The sequence below is a fragment of the Mustela lutreola genome, chromosome 1 (assembly GCF_030435805.1).
Source record: "Mustela lutreola isolate mMusLut2 chromosome 1, mMusLut2.pri, whole genome shotgun sequence".
Classification (NCBI taxonomy): Eukaryota; Metazoa; Chordata; class Mammalia; order Carnivora; family Mustelidae; genus Mustela; species Mustela lutreola.
In genome coordinates this window covers 82,206,198-82,229,086 of record NC_081290.1, presented here as the reverse complement: position 1 = coordinate 82,229,086, position 22,889 = coordinate 82,206,198, and the positions used below count along the sequence as shown (strand labels likewise).

General features: G+C 45.0%; 1 protein-coding gene across 11 annotated transcripts in view; it reads left to right on the top strand.

Moving 5' to 3' along the window:
- The window catches only part of JADE1 (jade family PHD finger 1), a 61,281-nt gene that overhangs the window by 23,319 nt on the left and 15,073 nt on the right, over positions 1–22,889 (top strand). For 6 of the 11 annotated variants that reach the window (XM_059168820.1, XM_059168834.1, XM_059168828.1 and 3 more), the window contains exons 3-8: positions 7,240–7,325; positions 10,304–10,461; positions 12,260–12,447; positions 15,245–15,456; positions 18,430–18,597; positions 19,888–20,004. In XM_059168820.1, coding sequence (XP_059024803.1) covers positions 7,240–7,325; positions 10,304–10,461; positions 12,260–12,447; positions 15,245–15,456; positions 18,430–18,597; positions 19,888–20,004 — 929 coding nt within the window. Of the gene's footprint in view, positions 1–6,468; positions 6,623–7,239; positions 7,326–7,668; positions 7,712–10,303; positions 10,462–12,259; positions 12,448–15,244; positions 15,457–18,429; positions 18,598–19,887; positions 20,005–22,889 lie in introns of those variants that run through there. The other 5 variants (XM_059168835.1, XM_059168840.1, XM_059168844.1 and 2 more) reach the window with 3 other exon arrangements.

Below are 22,889 nucleotides of genomic sequence, written 5' to 3'. Positions count from 1 at the left end.
ATGCGGGACTCGATCCCGGGACTCCAGGATCATGACCTGAGCCGAAGGCAGTCGTCCAACCAACTGAGCCACCCAGGCGTCCCACCTTCATGCAGGTCTTAAGTGGTTTCTCTTTTGCATGCTTCCACTTCCATTCATATTTGACTGTACTTTTAATTTGTTCTTTCCCCCCATCAGTTGCATCTTGTGACACTCAGGGATTGTGTAGGCATTATTGAAGTGTAGGGGATTTTCGGTTCAAATATTGCAGAATGTGTACTGACACACAGAGGTGGCTTTGCCCCTTTTCGAACCCAACGTGTGGCTTGGCTTTGAGAGGCAGAGCCAGCATCTTCTTGGGCTATAGGAGCAGTTAGCACAAAATGATCTAGTCCATGGGCTAGTCTTCTGTAGCCATTGGACTTGGATGTCGGCAGGAGCGCTGGGTAAGGGAAACACATGTGTGTTCGTTGGTTGAAGGCACAAGTATATCTATTTTGAAATATTCCTGAGCCAGTTTTTTGGATATATGCATGAAGCTTTTGTATTTTGGAATGTGGAAGTGAGTTGGACCGTGGAGCTAAGCTATGCTGGGATGGAGGAGATGGGGAAAGTGTAGGGTCAGCCCCTGCAAGAAAAAGCAATTATATTAGAGTCTTGTCTTCTATCTATCAATTAAAGCAAATGATTAATAACTACGTTAAATTTGCTTACTTTCCAGTGGGAATTTCCACAGCCTTGCTTTATTTGCACAGCGCTGTCCCTAGCTTTGAAGTAATACATAAGGGTGTGTCTTGGATCTGTGCTTTTATGACACCAGTTACCCTGCGATCCGATACTCCTTGGTCTCTAAGTGCCTTTCTTTGTTACGCTGGTTTAACATTCCTGAAGACACCAGCATGTGATGTAGTGTCTAGAAGCAAAGCAGTGTTGGAGACCTAGGAGATTTCGGTATTTGGTGAGTGGTGCAGTTCTTTCAGAGTTTGCATTTTGTGGTGGTGTCAGCACCCAGACCACCATTCGTTCTGATTTCTGAACCTCTCGTGGGCTCCACAACCTGGCTTATCACACACGGGCTACCAGTGGAGTGTGTGCAGTAGGTAGTATATTTACTCTTGAGGTTTTTCCTTATTTTAGATCTAGGGCAAGAAGCATGGCTATTTTTAATTTCAAAGGAGAATGTTCGAGATACCTGCCTAGTAGGACCCGAAAAACAGGGTTGAGTGCTCTGTGCACATACGGAGTCCATGCTCATGATGCCGTGATCTGTAAGTTTTTTATAACTTTGATTGTTACCCCACAGAGCTCTGTTTCAGTGGGAATTCGGGACCATTAAAATACGATGCTTTGTCTAATCATTCTTTCCAGTGTTTAATAGAGAAAGAATTGTTCTTATATGGTATATATTCTAGAATTTTTAAAGTCACTTAAACTTGTCACTGGAGTGGACTTTAAGTAATCCTGTTTTGTGTATGGACAGTGAAGTAATTTTAGACATCATTGTCAAATTTCTAGAGTTCCCAACTCCTGAAAGCAACGAGAAAATAAAAAAGAATTTTACTTGCTATATTCTTAGTTTAATTTGCCATTAAATGTTAACATTCTGAAAACAAAAACAAAATGCAGTACCAACAAAGTGTGATCTTAGCACATGGTTTTTAAGAACTTAGAGGTGTCTAGAGGTTTTGCTGTAGCATAAATCACTATCTCCTGGTCCTTGTGGGATTTGAAATACTCTTGGTTCTGTTTTTTGTTTTTTTTTTCACCCAACATACTTAAAAAAAAAAAAAAAAGATTTCTGTAACTTAACTTTTTTCTTTTTTTAAATTAAAAGGGGTTGCAAATTATTTTGCTTGAGTAATACTCTGGGAGCTTCTTGACCAATTGAGAGAGCATTGCTGTGGGGAGAGAACTGGTATAATACTGTCAAGACCTGAGTCTCTTGGCCCGTAGGCTTTTTGTGAATGTTTCTGTAGATGCTGGTGCATTCCTGTCAGGAGGCAGTGGCCCCAGCAAGTTGTCTTTAAATGCATTCCTTTTTTTTTTTTTTTCTAAATTATTATTTTATTTATTTATTTACTTGACAGAGAGCTAGAGTTCACAAGTAGGGAGAAGGGAAAGCAGGCTTCCTTCTGAGCAGAGAGCCTGATGCGGGGCTGACCATGATCAGAGCAGAAGGCAGAGGTATAACCCACTGAGCCACTCAGGCACCCCTTTAAATGCATTCTTGCTTTATTTTCCATGACCTTGTTTTCCCAGAACTCAAAAACATATCTTTTTTTTTTTTTTTCTTTAAACCTGTCTTCTAGGGGCACCTGGGTGGCTCAGTCGGTTGAGCGTATGGCTCTTGATCTTGGCTCAGGTCATGATCTCAGGGTTAATATCCATTTCTGAGTTGGGCTCCTCACTCAGTGGGGAGTCTGCTTGAGACTCTCTCCAACCACCCCCCAATTGCCCTGCTCGCTTGTGTTGTTTTTCTCTAAGATAAGTAAGTAGATCAGTCTTTAAGAACAAAGCAAAACCCGTCTTCTAGTAAGTAAAACAGGTATATTCTTGGTGCCTGCCACCTTCAGTTTTTGAGTTACAGTGGTGGTGATTCTTGTTAAGCATGGCTGTTCTCAACAACACTATACTTTTTTCCACTCAAAATTTTTTTTTGAGAATCTGCTGTGTGCACAATACTAACTTAGGTATACTGTATGTTGTAAATAGTCACCTCTGACTTGGGCCTGATGGCTCTTGACAGTGCTTAAAAGCAAGAAAAACCAGAAAAGGGATTACAGGTAACAAATACCTGCTGTTGGACATGGAAGGATCCTCTAGTTCTCTATGCAGATTCTCACCTATATGCAAATTACCTGTGTGAAGTAAAATAGAGCATTATCTTTTCCTTTACTGTTAATGGATGGTAGAAAATCATCACTTATTTTCTGCATGCATTTAAAGTATGCACTTTTGTTACATTTTGAAATGTTTATACACATGAAATCATAACACTCAAGATACTCCTTCTATCTTTTTCCTAATCAACCTCAGATCTACTTTGTCACATAGCTTAGTTGTTACCTTCCAGAGTTTTGCGTAAATGGAATAATGCAATATGTATTCTTTGTCTTTCGTCACAGAATGATTCCAGCATCATGTTGTATGTATCATTAGCTCATTTTTTTTTTTTTTTCTTTATTGCTGGGTGGTACTCCATTGTATGCATATACCATAATTTGGTTAGTAAATTGTATGGATACCACTGTATGTTTACTCATTCAGTTTGTGGATATTTTGGTAATTACTGGCTTTTGGCTCTAGCGAACATCCCTTTTGTCAGTTAAAATTTAAATTTTGCCTTTTTGCCAGTCTTTAATAGATTACTTTTTCTCTTTTTTTTTTTTTTTTTTAAAGATTTCATTTATTTATTTGACAGAGAGAGATCACAGTAGACAGAGAGGCAGGCAGAGAGAGAGAGAGAGGGAAGCAGGCTCCCTGCTGAGCAGAGAGCCCGATGCGGGACTCGATCCCAGAACCCTGAGATCATGACCCGAGCCGAAGGCAGCGGCTCAACCCACTGAGCCACCCAAGATTACTTTTTCTCTCCTTCCTTTTGCATTAGTTAAATTAGAAGGAGGAGGGACAGACTATTTCTGGGTGGACCAGCATTTCCCTTGGATATTATTACTATCAGATACCAAATTTGGAGCATCTTTGGATTCCTGGTTTTAAAAGCATATGTGGCCCAGACATTTTCAAGAATATAAAAGCAGTCCTAGGAAAAGTTTCTAAGTGATTGCCATTACTTGGATTGTGTTCTTGGCCAGCAAAACTGTGCACTTCCTGGAAATCTGGGAAACTACCTGGGAGGGACTTCTGACAGATCCCCAAGAAGAGGCAAGAGTGACACAAAAACCAAGAATGAGCAAATTTGGGGGCACCTGGCTGGCTCAGTCAGAAGAGCATGTGATTCTTGGGTGCCTGGTTGGCTCAGGGTCCTGGGATTGAGCCCCTAGTCATGTCAGGCTTCCTGCTCAGGGGGGAGCCTCCCCCCCCCCCCCATTTGTGCACTCTCTCTCAATCTCAAATAAATGAATAAAATATTTATAAAAAGAAGAGCATGCAATTCTTTTTTTTTCCCCATTTTTAAAAAAGATTTTATTTATTTATTTGACAGAGATCACAAGTCAGCAGAGAGGCAGGCAGAGAGGGAAGCAGACTCCCTGCTGAGCAGAGACCCCCCGATGTGGGGCTCCATCCCAGGACCCTGAGACCATGACCTGAGCCGAAGGCAGAGGCTTCCACCCATTGAGCCACCCAGGCGCCCTGAGCATCAATTCTTAATGTTGGAGTCCTGAGTTTGAGCCCCACATTGGGTATAGAGATCACTTAAATAAAACTTTTTTAAAAAGTGAGCAAATTTATTTTCTGCTTTAACTCTGAAAGTATTTGACTGTAAAGACTCCCCTCCCCTCACTCTATATTCATTTTTAAAGTATAGCAGTGGAATGATTCTTCTAAAATTTCTGGTTTTCTTATATTTATAATCCTTTTCCTAGTAATTCAAAGGAAAGGGGCCTTGCCTTTTTGCCCTGTATCTTCTTTCCTCTCCACAAACAGTTGGGCATCCTTCTAGAGTTGTTGTTTGCACTCTTCTGTCTGTTTTCTTGGCCTGTGTGCTGGCCGGAGGAGGGCCTGCAGGACCAGAGGGCGAAAAGAGACCTGTCTGAAGACATGAACCATCTGCCTGCCTCTCCAGGTTCCTGAGTTGGCTTCTGTCTCTACTTTTTCTGCTGATGACTGGACATAGAGCTTTTGCAAGTTGGGTTTGCACTCCTGTGTGCCCAGAATATTTCCTTCAATGTGGGAGTGAAACATTCTTACTGATTAGAGTCTAAAGAGACATACTTACTATTCTTTAAGGAAGAATTTTCAATATTTACGGAAAGTACAGTAGGGCCACCTGTAGGAAATGTAATTCTGCTAACCTAACAGCAGTCAGTTGACCCAGTAAAAGCCTTCAGAACTGGTTATCAAGGGTACTACCCCCATCTGTGTCAGAGGAGCCTGGAAATCTCCTTTAGTCTCCGTCATTGCAAATCTGATGATAGGCTTATGTGTAGAATCTGTTTCTTAATGTCTCCAAGGTCTTAAGGTGTTTTGATTCTGTGTCCCTCATCTCTGGAATCCACAGAGATAAAAGCTTCCTACTTGAGTGGCAAATGATTTTATTGGTAGAAGGCAGTTCCTTTAGGTTTGGGCTTTTATTTTGCGGAGGTTTGTTAATTTCTGGGAAACAGTACAGTATGTGTTCAGGTTAGAGGTGAGTGATGAGGAAGTTCAGCACCTGCCAGGGGCAGTTGTGAGGGCTGTTTCAGCTCTCTGGTGGTGGTAAGGTAGGTACCCACAGACAGGAAGCCACTGCAGTTGACCAATAGAACAAGTGAGAGGAGGCGGGGATTCTGAGGTATTGGTAGTTGCACTGAATATAACTCGGCCAATGGTTGGATGTATCCTGAGTGAAGAGAGTCTAGGATGACTCTTAGATTTCTGAATTCTAGTAGAAATGGTAGTGGTATTCATCAAAGTAGAAATAGAAGAGGAATAACAGGTTTGGGTAAAAGGTTGAGGCCAGTTTTTATTGTGTGGAGTTGATTGAGCTAAGGAACCCTGGAGTTGATGTCTTATCTGAAGGTGAACGTGGACCTGGAGCTTGGCAGGGAGGTAAGAGTAGAAATGTGAGTCTGACGGTCTCCTGGGCACATTGGGAAGACCCAAGGGCAGGGATGACAGCTCCATGGGGAGAATACTTGGAGCAAGAAGGAGAAATGCTAATGTGTTCAGGGTTCATAGAAGACTGAAGTTAGCACTGAGTAGATACCAGGAAAGAGAATTCCCACCCAGGCTGAGGGAGCATCTCAAGCAGGATAGAGTTCATGCTGCAAAAGAGGTCTTAGGCCTGAGAGGGGCCTAAGGGTGCTCTGGTAGGGCTTCTGGATTCTGTGGCCTGGTGGGGGAGTAGCTGGATCGTAGAGCATTAATTAGTTGTGGAAGAAACACACAGAAAAGACCCCGTTCGCACTTTTTTTGGGCAAGGTGAGTAGGCAATTTTAAAAGTTAATTGGCCAGGGGCGCCTGGGTGGCTCAGTGGGTTAAAGCCTCTGACTTCGGCTCGGGTCATGATCCCAGGGTCCTGGGATCGAGCCCCGCATCGGGCTCTCTGCTCGGTGGGGAGTTTGCTTTCTCCTCTCTCTCTGCCTACTTGTGATTTCCGTCTGTCAAATAAAAAAATCTTTAAAAAAAAAAAAAAAAAGTTAATTGGCCATAGCACTTAGTCTGGTGCAGTCTGAGCTTCCCCGTTTCAGGCCATGCAAAGTTCTTATGTTTTGTGGAGTCAGAACTGTTTTTTAATGTTTTGGGGGGTGGCATTATGATTTAACATAATGATCTGGCATTTAGAAAGTTTATTGAAAACTCATGCTTTTCACATTGTAGTTACCAATGTGAGAGACGTGGAATCTCTTGAAGTGCAGGCTTACAGATGAAGGCTCTGCATGGGTGATAGCTTAAAATGCCCCCTCCTGTGTGCTGTTACCTGGGCTACACAGCGAGGATGGAGGGATCTGGTTAGGCCTGCTCTGGAAAGTGTGTGGTTTAAGTAAGTACTGGGAGTGGAGGAGCATTCCCGGCTTATGTTGCGGGGAGGCGGGGAGGCGGGGAGGCGGGGAGGCGCTGAGGTCAGCCTTGCTGAATTTGGTTAAAAAAGCTCCTGTGGGGGGCGCCTGGGTGGCTCAGTGGTTAAAGCCTCTGCCTTCTGCTCAGGTCATGATCCCAGGGTCCTGGGATCAAGCCTCACGTCAGGCTCTCTGCTCAGCAGGGAGCCTGCCTCCTTCTCCTCTCTCTCTCTGCCTGCCTCTCTGCCTACCTGTGATCTGTCTGTCAAATAAAAAAAAAAAAAAAGCTCCTGTGGGAGTGCCGGGGTGGCTGGCTCAGTTGGTTAAGGGTCTGCCTTCAGCTCAGGTTGTGATCCTGGGACCCTGGGATCAAGCCTGGGGCTGAGCAGGGCTTAGCAGGGAGTCTACTCTCTCCTGCCCCCACCCCTACTCTCTCCCGCCCCCACCCCTTCTCTCTGCTCCTGCCGGTGCCTGCTCGCTCACTTGCTCACTCTCACTCGCCCTCTCTCAAATAAATAAAATCTTTAAAATAACCAAAAGCCCATGAACACACTGTGATTTGTGTACTTTTAATTGTTCCTCTTTGGATATTTGTCTTTAGGCCTCTCAACTACTTGGTCCCAGAATTCCCGATCCCAGCACAGGAGAGGTTCCTGCTCCAGACATGAAGATCGAAAACCTTCAGAGGTATTTCCTGAATGATGGTGCGACTGTGCATGTCCTACCATGTGCATGAGTACATGTGGTTGGCACACACCTGGTTGATTGATATTGATGTCTCTGCAATCGTGGGCAAGTTATCTAACTACTTCGGCCTCAGTTTTCAAATTTCTAAAATGGGGGTAACACAGGTGTTTGCCTCATAGGATTCTTGTGAGGATTAAGTGGGGTTAATACACGGACGTTAATACATACTGAGCACTTAAAAGAGTGCTCAGTAGTAAATGTTAGCTATTATTATTAATTATATTCTTTTTTTTCCTTTTCTGTTTCATCTTCGCTGGCTCCCAACAACTTTTCCTCTGGCCAGGAGATCAGCGGGTTCGGCTGCTGCCAGTCCCTGCCAGCCTCAAGTTAGTTTTGGCCATGAATTTGTGGCTTATTTGGCAACAACCCATTGTAATTCTGGGAGTTTTGTTTCGGCGATTACGTTTAAGGCTTTTTTTTCCCCCTTCTTTTTCGATTTGTTTCTCATCTTCTATTTTCCTGCTCCCCCACATTTTGTTACCTACCTCCCTACCTATGATCTATTGTCTCTTTATTTAAAATTGCTTTTAGGTGCGTTTCTCTGCAGGCCTTTGTTGATTAGGGTCCTTTACCAGGCCTGAGATAGGTTTTACTTGACAGCCTTGGCCAGGCTCTGAGGATTTGAATGATCGCAGAAAGGGATTTTAGTTTATTCCAGTTTTCAGGTGGGCAGGCTGTGGGGAGGAGGGCCTTAGGTTCAGTCCCTGATTTTGTGTTGCCTCTTGAATAGATGGCTTCAGAGACTGCCTCATCCTGTAGCTGCAGAGCCGAGGCCTGTGCTCCACCAGCTCCTTCTTTTTCTGGGTCTGTGATGGGAGTGCTGAGGGTCGCTGGCTGTATTGAGGTTAGGAGTTGTTAGTTGTGGATTACCATTCTCCATGAGGAATTGTAGTAGAAAACCATCCCAGGAGACACTTAAACATTAGATCAGACCTTCATGGGAAGGTGGCTGTTTTAGTGCCTTCGTTTCCCAGGTCTTTGTCATTTTTGATCTGCAGTGCTCCCCTCCTTTCCTGTGGGATCTGAGCGGCTCTGCCTGTCTTTATTTCTTAATTCTCTGTGCTGCCTCCACAACCAGTGTCCTCCCGTTCACGCTGCATGCGTTTCTGTTACTTCAGGACAATTGGATGGGGGTTAGGATGGGGGAGCTAGTGCTGGGTCTGAGGGGCACCAGGCGGCAGGAGGCTGAGCGGCATGGAGGGCACTGGCCTTGTCCCTGACCCGTTTTTTTTTCCCCCTCTAAAATTCTGAGTTGAACTCTTAGTTCGGACTACTTTACACATAGGTTAGCGCTAACATTGAATTCTGCCAGAGACTGGGGAGTCCGTGTAGGGCATCTGTTTCATTTCTTGACTGTCCTCCGAGTCTTTCAGTAAAGGAAGGGTGGGTTGCCTTTTCTCATATTGTTGCCGCAGTTTGATTTTCCTCCTCCTTTGGCTTACTCCCTTGTTTTTACTTGCAAGGCTTGGTTGGAATGTGTTTTTTAACTGATTTGCTTCCTGAAGATGAAGACTTGTGATCTTTGTTTTAAAGTGCTTTTCTCTGTCGGGGGAGAAGGGCATGGGTGCCTGCATCTGGGCTGGGTGCCTGCTTCGGGGTCTCAGTGCTGCAGGGGAGCCTGACCTTGCTTGTGCTTTTGCAGACGGTGCACAGCCAGGTTATTGCTTGTTAACTGGGACTTGAGAAACGAGAAGTGGCAGACCGAGGAAGAAGTCTGTGTTGAAAAAATGGCAGGCCAGAGAAATGGACTTTGTATTCAGACACTGCCCTCAGACTTTATTATGGTGAAGTTTATTAAAGTGATCACCAGTCTGAAAAGCCACCAGGAAAAACAAATATGGACCTATTAACAGGCGTATAATGTGAACTGTGCTTCACAGCTTAAGAAAGAACTCCCTGTCCCGAGCAGAGAGAGTTCAGCATTGTGACTTGTGTAAACAGAGAGTGTAGCTTACAGATGCAGGCTTGCTTTGTGCCAAATACAACTTTGGGCCAGCGCTAATGCCAGGGTCAGAGCTTCCTTATGTAGCCCTGAGACACTGGTGGACTGAGGACAAGGCCCCGTCTGGCTGCCGGCACTGCACTTCTGCCCTTTTCCCAGTTGGGAAGAGCAGCCCTGCGAGGGCCACTTTTGCTCTCGTCTCTACCTCTGATAGATTGAGGAGCTCTGCCTGTACAGGGGTGCTTTGGAGTTTTGAGGGGTCGGTTTTAGGTGGGGTGAAGAGAAGGTAGCGTAGCTCGCTTGCTTGCTTTTTTTCTTTCCCTCCCCTCCTTTCCTCTCAAATACTGCTTCCCTTATAGAAGTTATGCCAGGTAAACATGTGTAAACATGTTCTTTACAAGCCCTTTTTCTGACTTGACCCTGGTCTGTCGTTGCTTCTTTCCCATATTTTCCCCACATGTACTTATGTGTGGCACCTGCCAGCCAGGACCTGACTGCCCGGGTACCTTGCCGCAGGCCCTGGTGCTCTGGGAGGCAGGAGCTGGGTGGTGGTGGTCTGCGTATGGGAGAGGAGGCCTGGCAGTTCTGGGTTTTGGCTTGAAGTTCTTGCTTGGTTAGTGGAGTTTTATATCTTACCAAAAGGGCATCCTTGAGTGAAATCTCAGCAGCCCTCTTTTGAATTGAGAGTTTCTAGAGTTTTGGGGAGGAGGACAACAAGGTTGCTTCCCTGCTGTCAGAGATGCTGCAGGCTTACGGAGTTGATGAGGAAGTGAGAGGCTGGTGTGAGCCATTGCCGCCCCTAGCCTGAGAGGCCAAGGGCGCGGCAGGCCAAGGGGTTCCTGTAATAGGTCAGACCTAGTCTCTGCTGATATAGTGACCTTGTTACACGGCAGCTCCATGGTTACCCTGCAGCTGCCAGCACTCTGAGTCAGAATGCAAATATCACATGTCAGTGACCCTTTCTTTCCCTTTCCAGGTGTTTAGGACAGACCTGATCACTGCTATGAAGTTGCATGACTCCTATCAGCTGAACCCAGATGAGTACTATGTGTTGGCAGATCCCTGGAGACAGGAGTGGGAGAAAGGGGTCCAGGTGCCCGTGAGCCCAGGGACCATCCCTCAGCCTGTGGCCAGGTAGACGTGTCTCTCCACCTGCCATTGCCTTTCTGCCGACAGCCAGGTGCCTGAGAAGAGCAGTGAACTAAGAGGGGGCCTCAAGTGGCCACAGAAATGTGTAGAAACATGCTTTAGGTCCAGAGGGAGTGATTTTGTGGGCCATGGGCCTCCATATTTAATATTCCAGGCATCTTGGGAAGGTGCTGCTCTCTTACGAGAGGAGGGCAAATTCCAAGACATTTCAGGGAGGTGACTGGTTGAGGGGAGGAAGTTGGGATGTTTACACAACTGCTGCTTTTTTTCCCCCCCTCACCTCACCCCCAGTTGTGTTCACTCTGGGGAGCAGTTCTGCTGGAGAGGAGTACCTGGCTTCGTGGCTCTTGTAGGGATGGGTTCCACCTCTGGAGGAGGGCAGGTGTGAGGAGACCTGCCAGGTTATGGTAGTGTGGAAGGGGGGCTTCAGAGGAGGAACGCTTGATGAGTTCTCTTATTATTTTATTTTATTTAAGGGTCTTGTGGGTCCGGGGCCTTGATGACCTGCCTCCGCATGGAGCTGGGGCCTGTTTGCTCCTTCCTTCACTGTGCTGCTCAGCTGACTATGGAGGCCCCTCATAGGGAGGGAAGATTCAGGGCCTCTACGCTCAGCTAACGCCTGGTTTCTCTGCTGTGCTGTTGGCTAGCTGCCGGCTTTGTGAAATGGACTCTTTTACCATTGCTGATTATTGTTGTTTTGGGGTCTCTGTGACAAATGTCCCCTTAAATATGCAAGCTTAAATGACCAATCCGATGCTTCCGTAGGCCAGAGTCGTTGGCCCTGCAGGATAAACACCATGTTTGCCTTCGAATCTACGTTTGGGTCACAGCACTGTTTTCACTGTTTGGATGGCAGTCCCCATCCAGAATTGCTCGCCAGGTCATTTTTTTATTTGAGAGTCCAGACCAAGAGCAGTACATGTTAACCACAGCTTATGGAGTTTTTAGCTAAAGCCCTGCTCTTGGTTGAGTTGGAGAAATAACTCCCTTTGGTTTGCCTGTTTTACCTGTAGGTAAAATCACTCTGGTAATTAGTTGATGACAATACTTTGACACTCTTTGGACCACCTGCTGATGGTCTGCTGACATGGCAGTGTGGAGGGAGGAACTGTGTGGACATGTGGGGCCTAGGTCTTTAGGAAGAGGGCTCTTCCTTCCAAATTGGGAGGGTTTCAGTCTTGTGTACTGTCATTTCTTTTGAGTGGGGTGTAGTGAAAGGCGCTCCAGGTCTTAACAGGTGTGGGGAGAGGGTGGTAGTATATAAGGAGAAGCGGGAGCTTGTGTTCCTCTCCTGGGGTCCTAAGCATATGTTGGGAGAGTCCCCTACTTGGCTAGGCCTCTCAGATTCTTAGCTTGCTTAGTAATGGGCAAGGCCTAATTTTATTTTTAAGATTAGAGGTGATGGGTTTGTCCCCTTGGTTCCCCAGGGTCCTGCTGTGCAGGACCTGTTCGGAAGAACCTGGTGCTAGACCTTCAGCAGGGGGGGCAAGCCTGATTGGTTGAAAGTGACTTAATCGCTAACTGTTGAAGCTTTGGAGGTCAGTGTTTCGGGATTGCCAGCAGGTCGGGGCAGCCACTGTCCTAGCTCAAGGCAGGGCGTGCAGTATCCCAGGAAGCCAGTTGGAAAAAGCTGTTTTGAGGATGTCTCAGTATTAGCCTGTTTATCCTGTGATAACCTGGGGATTAGGGTGTTGTAAGTGGAAGCAAATTTTGGGCCTTGTGAAAGACTTCCTTTCTTATGGCAGGAAGGGTAACCTGGCTGCTTTGTTTTCTTGTTAACTAGGGTCGTGTCTGAAGAGAAATCCCTCATGTTCATCAGGCCCAAGAAATACATTGTGTCGCCGGGCTCTGAGCCTCCAGAGTTGGGCTATGTTGATATCCGGACGCTGGCCGACAGTGTGTGTCGTTACGACCTCAACGACATGGATGCTGCATGGCTGGAACTGACCAATGAGGAATTTAAGGAGATGGGTGAGAGACCATGGGTTATATTTCTTCATTAATGAATGATGAATAGAGAAGAATTTCAGGCATATGGGTATGTAGCAGAAGCCCCTCAGCATCGTCTGGTGAAGTCCACTCCATCCTACCTTCGGTTTCAGAATCGTGGGGTCTTTTTTGGAGATGAGTGTGTCTGGCTATGGCACCTGTTTTCAAAGGGACTGAGTCTGTGAATGGCTTGTGAATAGAGTGGTGGGATTGAAGGAAGATGTTTTCCATGGGTATGGGAGGCAGAATTCCCCATCTCTGCTCTGATCTACCCCCCTCACTTGCTTATCTCAAGGGAACTGAAGCCCAGAGAGATGAAGCGACTTCCCCAAGATGACAGGAGGGTCTGGTCCTCACAGTTTCATGCCCTGGTGGTGTTTTCCTGCAGTGCTATACAGTTCTTTCTTCCTGTGGTCTGTTGTTTCTCTCAGGAAACTCCGCACCAGCCAAGCTCACCGTTCTCTCGTACACCTCTTATATTTTTACTTCTATGATTCTCAAGTCCTGCTCCAAATCTGGAGTGCTTTTCCCATTCACCTCTGTCCTGTTTTCTTTCTGTGAAACCCCCGCTTGGCTGAATGTTTTGCCCATTGTAGGCTATTTTCTGTAAGTTACTCTTCTTGTGTTTATCTACAGTTTGGGGCTTCTGTACCTCTTTTTACTTGTGCCTCCTGGTGTCAAGACCAGGATTGTAGGTAGGTTGTATCTTACATTGTCACCTCAGGCTGCTAAGTGCTGCTTGAAGGGCTGTGATGAGCAGGAGCACGGAGGTCAGTCAAGTCTGGGCTTGGAGTGAGAGACTGAGGATTCATTAGAACTTGTGCTTTGGGTCCTGGGTTGGGGAGAGGTGGCAGAGATGTCTGTTGGCAGTTTGGCACACAGTAAGCGTTTATAGAATGCTTGGTGGTAGATTTCAGAGCCCTGAGGGACAAAGACTGCTTTTGCTGTGGATGGGTCCCCGAGCCTCACATAGAGCCTGGTGGACAGCAGGTGCATGTTGTGCCACCGCACTCCCTGGGCCTCAGCCTGTTGGATGGGGGCAGTCAAGCCAACTGAGCCAGGAAGGTTGTTGCTTTCTCCTTGTTTGATCACTCACGTATTTTGACAAGGTACAGTGCCTTCCTCCTGGTCCCTGCTTTTAGGTATTAGTGACTAGGACGTTAGCAAGCCAGGAGGTTGTTTGACATAATCTGTTGATAAGTTTTCAGAGCTCTCTTGGAACTGAATACCGTTCAGTTCTAGCTTCAAAGATTATAAAGTTCTGTTTTGTAACAGCTGTGGGAAGACCTGTATCATACACTTGACTAGCTGGGTGTCCTGTCTTATGGTTGAGGGTACAGCCAAAGATGCTGAGGCCTTTGTGGGTGGTTTAAGTAACGAGTACTGGGCTAACTCGCCAGATGGAAAGGTAGTCTGGAATACTTTGGCAAGACTGATATGCGGTTGTCTAACATAAATTGAACATATGCTTTTTAAGATGTTTTAGTTTTTATTGGTCTTTGTAATGGTAGAAGTTAATTATAGGGCATAGAATTATATTTTCAAAGCCAGTGTTAGTTTCAAAACTGGTAGGAGGAATTGAGATGTAAGTGCCTGACCAGGCAGTTGAGTATTTTATCAGTAACTGGAGTGTGGGAGATGGGTAGGTGGTTTTTTTTGAATATGTGCTTAGAGCTTATCATGGTTAGCAGCTCTGTGTCCTCCAAGTTTTTAAAAACTTGAAGTGTTAATTTGATGGCTTTGTATTTATCAGAATGCATAGAAGTTGGCTCTAATGACCTATTGTTTCTTGTCACTTACATGTTCTGTTAGAATATTTTTATAACCTGGTTTTTCTTTCTGCATGAGTATTTTCATTGTAGGAAGTTTGGAATATATCCACAAATGGAAGGAAATAAAAGTCTCATCTTACCAGTATTGTAACCACGATAACCACTTGAAATTTATTTTTGATCATTCTTGCATAAGAATGCATTTTATTTGATTCGCAATGAGCTGTTTCCCTTGCTTCAGACATTCCTTGTGTTTCCGTCTCTCATGTGTCTGATTGACTATGCATCTCAACTTTGTAAATTCAGAGTGTGAGGAGGGATAAACCAGTTAAAAACATTTGTGTGCTCACAGTGAAATCTGTTCTCAGAGCAACATTTTCAGTAGCAAGAAAGGAGTGTTATTCAGAAGACACCCAAACTATAATATACCCTTGGTGTTTTTTTTTTTAATTGAAGATTCATTTATTTATTTAGAAGATTTTATTTATTATGTGTGTGAGAGAGAGTGCATATACATGCACAAGCAGGGAGAGAGAAAGGGAGCAGACTGTCCTGCTGAGCAGGGAGCCTGATGCAGGGCTCGATCCCAGGATCCTGGGATCATGACCCGAGCTGAAGGCAGATGGTTAATTGAGCCACCCAGGTGCCCTATATGGTCATGGTTTTGTTATGAATCATATAATAAAATGCTAGTTTAACAATATATGTATTTAATACCCTTTAAACCCTTTTGGGATTTATCTTTTGCTTTTCTGCTTACAACACTATAGCTCAGTGCCTGACCATAAGTAACAGACTGTTGCATGGAAGATTCTCTTTGCCTTTTAATTTGAAGATCCTTCCTTGGAACAGTGAGAGGCATTCCGTAGAAAATGTTTGGGATCCTCAGGATGGATTTATTTATAAGAGTATTTATGCATTATAAATACAAATATACTAATAATGTCTTACTGTAATGTTTATCAGTATGGTTTTATTAAAATGTTTTTGGGGCACTTTTCCTTTAGGAATGCCTGAATTGGATGAATACACCATGGAAAGGGTCCTAGAGGAATTTGAACAGCGATGCTATGACAATATGAATCATGCTATAGAGACTGAAGAAGGCCTGGGGATTGAATATGATGAAGATGTTGTCTGTGATGTCTGCCAGTCACCTGACGGTGAGGACGGCAATGAGATGGTGTTCTGTGACAAATGCAACATCTGTGTGCACCAGGTATGTAGGCAGTAAGGCCCAGAAAGAACGGAGCCGCCTGGGGTGTAAGCTCACCTGCTGCCAGGGAGGCCAGAGGTCTCCCTCCAGATGGGGCCTGTTTTCCTGCTGTCCTAAGTGAGTGAAAGAGGTGTGCTCTGTGGACGACATCTTTTGTTCCTAATAGGTTCTTACAGTGTCTAAAGTATTTCCTACTACTTTCTTACATCTGGAAGAAGAGGATCCTCTATGGAGATCTTCTTCCCTTGCATAATGTTTTTATTCCCATCCACAGAAGTAAGGTTTGCTTCAGAGGAATATATGCAGCCCCTCTCAACTGGCTCACACCTGAGTTTAGATATGAACACTGGGGGCAGGGGAGGGGGTAATTTCTAAAACTGGTTAGGTTGCTGTATTAGTTTGTTAGGCTGCCATAACAAAATACCACAAACGGGGTGGATAACAGACATTTATTATTTTGCAATTCTGAAGACTGGAAGTGTGAAATCAATGGTGTGTTGTTGGGTCCATGTTCCCTCAGAAACCTATAGGGGAAGCTGTCCTTGCCTCTGTCTGTCTTCTGGCGGTTTGCTAACAGTTATGTTCTTTGGTTTGCAGCTGCACAATTCTAGTTTCTGCCTTTGTTGTCTGACGGTGTTCTCGTGTATCTGTCTTCATACATGGCCACGTTCTCCTAAGGGTACCTGTCCGGATGGATTTAGGGACCCACCTTACTCCCATATGATACCATCTTAACTAGTTATATCTGTTAAGACCCTGTTTCCAAATAAGGCCACATTCTGAGGGACTTGGGATTAGGATAACTTCTTATCTGTTTGGGACTCAGTTCAACCCATAACATTTGCTAATGTGTTCGTTTATAAACTGTGATGTTAAAAGAAGAGTAAGGAGATTCCTTTTCTTAAATGTTACTGACTGTCCTTCGCGTGCTCACTGGCATTTGGTGGTTGTTGGCTACCATCCACAGAAAGGTAAAGCGTCCAGCATCAGTAAGAAGGGTGCTGCGTGATTTTAAAAAGCTCCTGACTATCTCCATCTCTTCTCTCACGTATTCCTTGATGCAGTAATGAAGTAATTTGGATTTCTGAGGGGACACTAGTTTGTATATACACTCGCGATTTAAAAGGCTATCATTCAACTGTTGATGTTGAGATTTAAAACAAACTTAAAGACTCCTGTGGAATACTTCTTTGGGCGACCTCTCAGAAAGAAGAATCAGGTTTGTTCTGAGAAGTTCTTGCTGATTGTGTACTCCTTCTGCTAGAAGGAGGCTTCCCCTCTTCTTGACGACGTCCCCACTGGTCAGCTCATCCTGACAAGGAGACAGGAGGCCACAGTCTCTTGCTCTAGTTCTGTTACAGGCCACCTTTTGGCACTAGATTTTCAGATTATCTGGGAAGTTTCCCTGGGATAACAAAATTCTCAAAGTGGCTTTGTTGGGTCAGGATCACTCTGACTACCAGTGTTGCTGTTTTGTTGCTGGTGTTCCTTTCCTGGATGATGTTTCAGTATTTTTTAATGCCATTTTACATTCTTTTTTCCTCCCTGAGAATTTTGTTTGAAAACAAGGGTTCTGCTTGAAAACTAGTTGAACCCCCTCTTTTATAAATGGGTTCACTAACGTCTGGTTGGGCATTGGAACTGGGACTTGGGACCCTGGTCCCCCAGCCCCACCCCTCCGCCCAGCCTGCCATGCGACATTGTCCCTTTGCCCTCACATTTATATCACCGTCCTGTTGGGAGGCTCTTGAAGGCTTCTCTTGAGGGCATACTGTATTTAATTTTTAAAATTTAGCATAGACTTGATTTTCCAGTAAAAAAAGTTCTCTCTAAAAATGTGACTTTTTCTAGAATGCCTGATACAGACCTTTTTAGTATTTGAAAACTTAATAGTGTCTTTTAGCTCTGTTAAAAAATTTTTTTCCAGTAAGTCTGTGTTGACAGTGGCTTACTCATGGCACCGACCTAGGGCTCGGCTCCTAAGCTTCAGTCTTGGTGTTGCTTTACTTTGCTCCTCTCTTCATGCTTGTGGTTTCCTTTCTGTGTCCTCGCTATTCAGATCCCAGAGTGGCTGTGTTTTTCCTGTCTGGAGGATTGGAGCTATGTTACTGTGTCTTGACTTCCTGTCTTCTGGCTTCTTTAAGGATAAAGTTCTGAATAATTTAGTTTTTTTAAATGTTCTGAATGTGCTCCTGGTACCATCCCAGTTTTGTTTCTTCACATTTAACATTTGCTTTTTCTTATTTTTGAACCATCTTAATGACTTTAGTGGTAAAATCCTTGATTTCAGTAGTTTTATGTTGTCTGGTGTAATGTTGCCATCTTGTGCAAAGCAGGTTTTGTTTTAAATATTGGCTGAAGACACCAAATTCTCTTTGTCTACAGGGTCTCATTTTTCTGTGCATGTTGTGCTCACTTGGGAGAGTGGTGGGGTCTAGTGAGCGGATTTTGTTTGACTGTGGGAATGCAGATGCTCCTTAGTTCATTCTTACTTCATAGGCCATCTCATTGAATAGCTTTTGTAGACTCAACTGCTTTGTGCATTTTCCCCTCACTTTGGTATCCCACCCACATTAATAAATCAGAGAAGGAAAAGCTTCCCCCACTTAGCCTCATGGGGTGTTTTGAGAATTTATTGCCCAATATTTAGAAACTTGGTATAGATGGGTGCCGGTAGCAATAGAGTAAAGCAGGTTTCCTGTCAAGCTTTTTGTCCTTCAGGATTTTTCAGGACCAACTTCTGGTAAATAAGGATGTGTTTATCCCTGAAGATCCCAGATACCTCCAGGCTGTTGCTGTGAGGCTGGCTGGCATTTTTTGCTAAAGGGAGAGGGTCTCTAGCTAGGTGGATGTGGGAGTACCTCTATTCTATTCTGTTAAAGTCTTTCTGGTGTTTTTTAAATGACAGATACATGGGGAAAAATAAATCTTTCTTCTTTCTCTGTTTTCTTTGGGGGATGTGCTGTGGCTTCACAGGCCTGTTATGGAATCCTCAAGGTCCCGGAGGGCAGTTGGCTGTGCCGGACGTGTGCCCTGGGAGTTCAGCCAAAATGTTTGCTGTGTCCCAAGAAAGGCGGAGCGATGAAGCCTACCCGCAGTGGCACCAAATGGGTCCATGTCAGCTGTGCTCTGTGGATCCCTGAGGTAGGTGTAGTTCTTAGTAGTAGCCTAGCTTAGGAGTACTATGGGCTTTATAGCTGGGATTGGGGGTGGGGAACCACTCATATATAGGGGTATTATAGCCGCTGAGTGAAAAGACACCTATTAATTGTTGTCTTTTTTTCCCTCCCTCTTAATCGGAATCTCAGGCTTACTGTCCTCTTGACTTAGTACATAAATTTGTGGGAATGTTAACTGGAAGCAGCATTGAGTCGGACTCTTGGTTGTGTTCAAACCACTTCAGAACTGTGTCCCAGCTGATTCTCCCACTGCTGACACGTGCTGCCAGGAGTGGGCCTGTGGCGGTCTGGCCTGGGTGCTGCTCTGGCCTTTCCTAGGGATCTGCTCTGAGTCCCTGGGCTTGGTGAGCCTTCCATGCAGCACTAGATGGTTAAAGAACCACTGCTTTAGGTCAATTTTTGTGATTTTTATTAAAATTCTAACTTAGCCTCAACCTCTTTAATTTCAGGTCTGGTCTAATTTATTTCAAGTCCCAGACCTTGACTAATTTAATTTGCATGGCTCTCTATGAGGCTGTCATTTGTGATTTAAATTGCAACTTTTTTTGTGGGGGTGTGGGGGGTGTAATTTTGGTGCATTTTTCTTCTCCTGAGGAATATTATCTGGGAATGATTTGGATTAGAGTCCTGGTACCGTTGAATCTCATGGTTTGTTATTAATAGGGATAGAGTTTAGTGATCCAGGCTGAATGCAGACAGGATGCCTATTTATCTTGGTAATTTTCCACTTTGAATTGTAGTAATGTTTTCTGACTGGAAAGAATGGTTTTCTTCACTGAGGGAGATACTAAAATTAGTATGTATTTACTTCATTGTTCACAAACTATTTAAATACATCTAGGAAGGCTTTTCAGTCTTGACCACTTAATTGTGGGCCAGAGGCTGAGTTAGATTGCATTGTCCTGATACAAACCCATCTTTTGCTGTCAGACACTCAGGTGAGAAGTGACTGTTACTAGTTACCTGAGTTCATAAACAGGAACCACCTCCCCCCTCGCCCCGCCCTCGACGCATGGAAGGGCATGGAGCATGGGGACTGGGCTCTGGGTTCTCTACTGCTGCTGGCCCAGAGCTGGCACCTGCACTGTCCAGATGCTCAGAAGTAGGGATTTTCCTGCCCTAGAAGAGTGTGTGCATGCCCCTTGCCACCAGCTGGTAGGGTGTCCGTAGGAAAATACGTTTTTGCTGTCCATGCTCAGCTCTTGCTTGTCAGATGGCCTCTGCCAGCCTGTCTTGCTATTCCTTGGGCCTCTAGGTGAGCATTGGCAGCCCTGAGAAGATGGAACCCATCACGAAGGTGTCTCACATCCCCAGCAGTCGGTGGGCGCTGGTGTGTAGCCTCTGCAATGAGAAGTTTGGGGCCTCCATACAGGTAATCCACTTAGTCACAATAGTGTCTTTTCTTTCTCTGTTTTGGGGTTGGATGAGGGAGGGCTCTGTGAACTGTCAGGTCCTTTGGGGATAGGTCTAGAATCAAGGTTCTCACAGCTCTTCTGAGGTTGCTGAGGAAGGATTCGAGCCCAGTGCAAACATCTTTAGCTGGTGGATTCTATCCAGTGTAACCAGAACCCCAGCTGTAACAATTACAGGCAACTCGGAAGTCCACTTGAGACATAAGGCAGTTCCCATTGGTCTCTGGTTTCTGCCTTTATGCCCCAAGCCTGGCACTGAGGCTCTTTCCACAGGCAGACACCTTCCGGGAAGAACCATTCTGGACGCTGGAGTGTTGGCCACCCTCCCAGTGGCCCTTACAGGGCTGGTGGCAGACCCGCCTCTGTGGCTGCCTCCCAATCCTGCTGGTTTCAGTGTGCTCATGAGGTGTGTCAGACCTTAGCTGTGCATTGTTGAAAATCAGCTCGGTGTGCTAATAACTTTCGTGTTTGGTAGAATAGAGTCCTTGGAGCACCAGCTAGGTAGAGGGACACTGGAGGGGTGCTGCACCAAGTGTTGTTTGCAGAAGCTGTTACCTGAATCCAGGTTGGATACCTGATTCGTCAAGGCACCACATGTGTGGGATGGTGTCGGGGGTGGGCGAGAGCTGCTGTGTGCAAACTGTGTCCACACACACACACACACACACACAGACGTTAGGTAGATAGAATTATGGAGGGAATGTAAATGATTTTTCAGGTTTTCAAAAACTCCATTCCAGAGGTTAATTTCTGGGCCTCTTGTTTTTTTTGTTTTGTTTTTAAAGTTTTTTTTTTATTTATTTGACAGAGATCACAAGTAGGCAGAGAGGCAGGCAGACAGAAAAGGGGGGAAGCAGGCTCCCCACTGAGCAGAGAGCCTGATGCGGGGCTCGATCCCAGGACCCTGAGATCATGACCTGATCTGAAGGCAGAGGCTTAACCCACTGCGCCACCCAGTTGCCCCCAGGCCTCTTGTTATTGGCATTTAGAGTCATGACTGAAGAGGACTAGGATACTGCTTCATTCCCCAGGTCTTCATATGCTGTTTGTTGTGGACATTGGCCCTAATAGAGGCCAACTCTAGCTCTTCCTGTAGGAGGTCCACGGCGCAGGACCATGGGCTGGTCTTTGGTCTCCACAACACATGCTAAGAGCAGAGAGAGGCATTGTTTTGGAGTGGATTCTCTCTCTCTCTTTAAAAGATTTTGTTTATTTATTTGACAGAGACAGCGAGAGAGGAAATACAAGCAGGGGGAGTGGGAGAGGGAGAAGCAGGCTTCCAGCTGAGCAGGGAGCCCAGCATGGGGCTTGACTCTCAGAGAAGGCAGACAAATTTAACAACGGAGCCATCCATCCAGGCAGGTCCCTCTGGAGTGGCTTCTTTTGATGCAGACGACACAACAGATCAGCACAGATATGAACTATTGGGCTTGGGTTTTAAGGAAATGACCTCATTGGGCAAAATCATTTTGTATTTTGGGTAATATTTATTTCAGTAAAGTTATCTACTGACCAGAGGTTTTAAAAAATTTTTCATTTTGTAAGCCTGGTGTTTCTACTTTTCTTCATTATTACCTCTACTGGAGTTCAAGGATCCAAAATGTAGCAAGTATTCAGAGGGTGAGGCATGAGATAGGTGGTGGGATTTGGCTATACACCTTGTGTGTAGGGTTTTTGCACATCAATTGAATCAGTTTAAAACTGAAACATGGCAAAACCCTCTGACTTTTTGGGGAGAGAATGGAAGGGAAAATTTTTTAAAAGCCTCAGAATTAAAAACAAGCATTAGAGCCCTGCAAGTGCGTTTCTTGCATAGACCTGCTGATGTGAGCACTTGCAGAACACAAGCCGAGGGAGACCAAGGGAAATGGAAGTTACTTCCTTCCATGTTAGCTGATGTTCTGTGGACAGAATTTATGCTCTTTTCTGAGTACACCAATCCTGGTCCTGAACTGGTGTTTCTGAGAGGTGGGTGAATGAGATCTTCTGTTTCTCTTTTGAAAAGAACAATGGTAAAATGACATTTTTTGTTGCCACTGACCTTTTTTTCCTAGAACATTAATTTGAAGGAGTCTAAGAGGCCAAGTATGGTGGATGATTTTTCATATCTTCACAGAATAGATTGATTTTATTAAAGAATTCCTCTCTGAAATGTCTGCAGCTGGAAGGCTCTGGTTTATGTTTCTGTAACATCTGTTTGCTGAGTCAACCTGAATAGGAAAACCCAGAGGAAGGCCGTTTGGCGCTTTTACAAAGTCCTGTATAAAATATTCTGCTGCAGTTCATTCCTCTTTAAGGTTGGAACGTTTTGGTTAGATGTAGTTTAAGCCAAACCCAGATAGTGTCTCATCATCTGTTCCCACTTTTACTTCCCACTTGGCTGTGCGCTAAAAGGGAGGAGCACTTTGTCTTTTAATGATAGTGGCCAGGTGTGTGTGTGTGTGTGTGTGTGTGTGTGCGCGCGCGCGCTTGCTCTGCCTGCCACTAAAGCTGATTTCACACATTTCTTGGAATTGAGGTTATTTATAGGTAAAATTACAGATTTATGTGAGTTCATGTGCCTGAAGTGTTTGTAATGAGATTGGTGAAGGGAGCTGGATTTTCTGTACTTCTGTGTAAAAGAGACTTTATAAAAATGGAAGAAATCATGGCTGCCAGTGTGTCACCTCTTAAATACTGAAATGATCAGGGGAAAAAGCCCCAACTCCAGCCTCTGCTATTTGTAGTTATGGGATTCAGGGTCTGTTGAATGAGTTTAATTAAGCTTTTCAGCTGGCCTGCGGCCACCGGGTTCTGTTCCTCTCTGCAGTCTTGGTGTGCCCAGGGATCACTTGGCCTCACACAA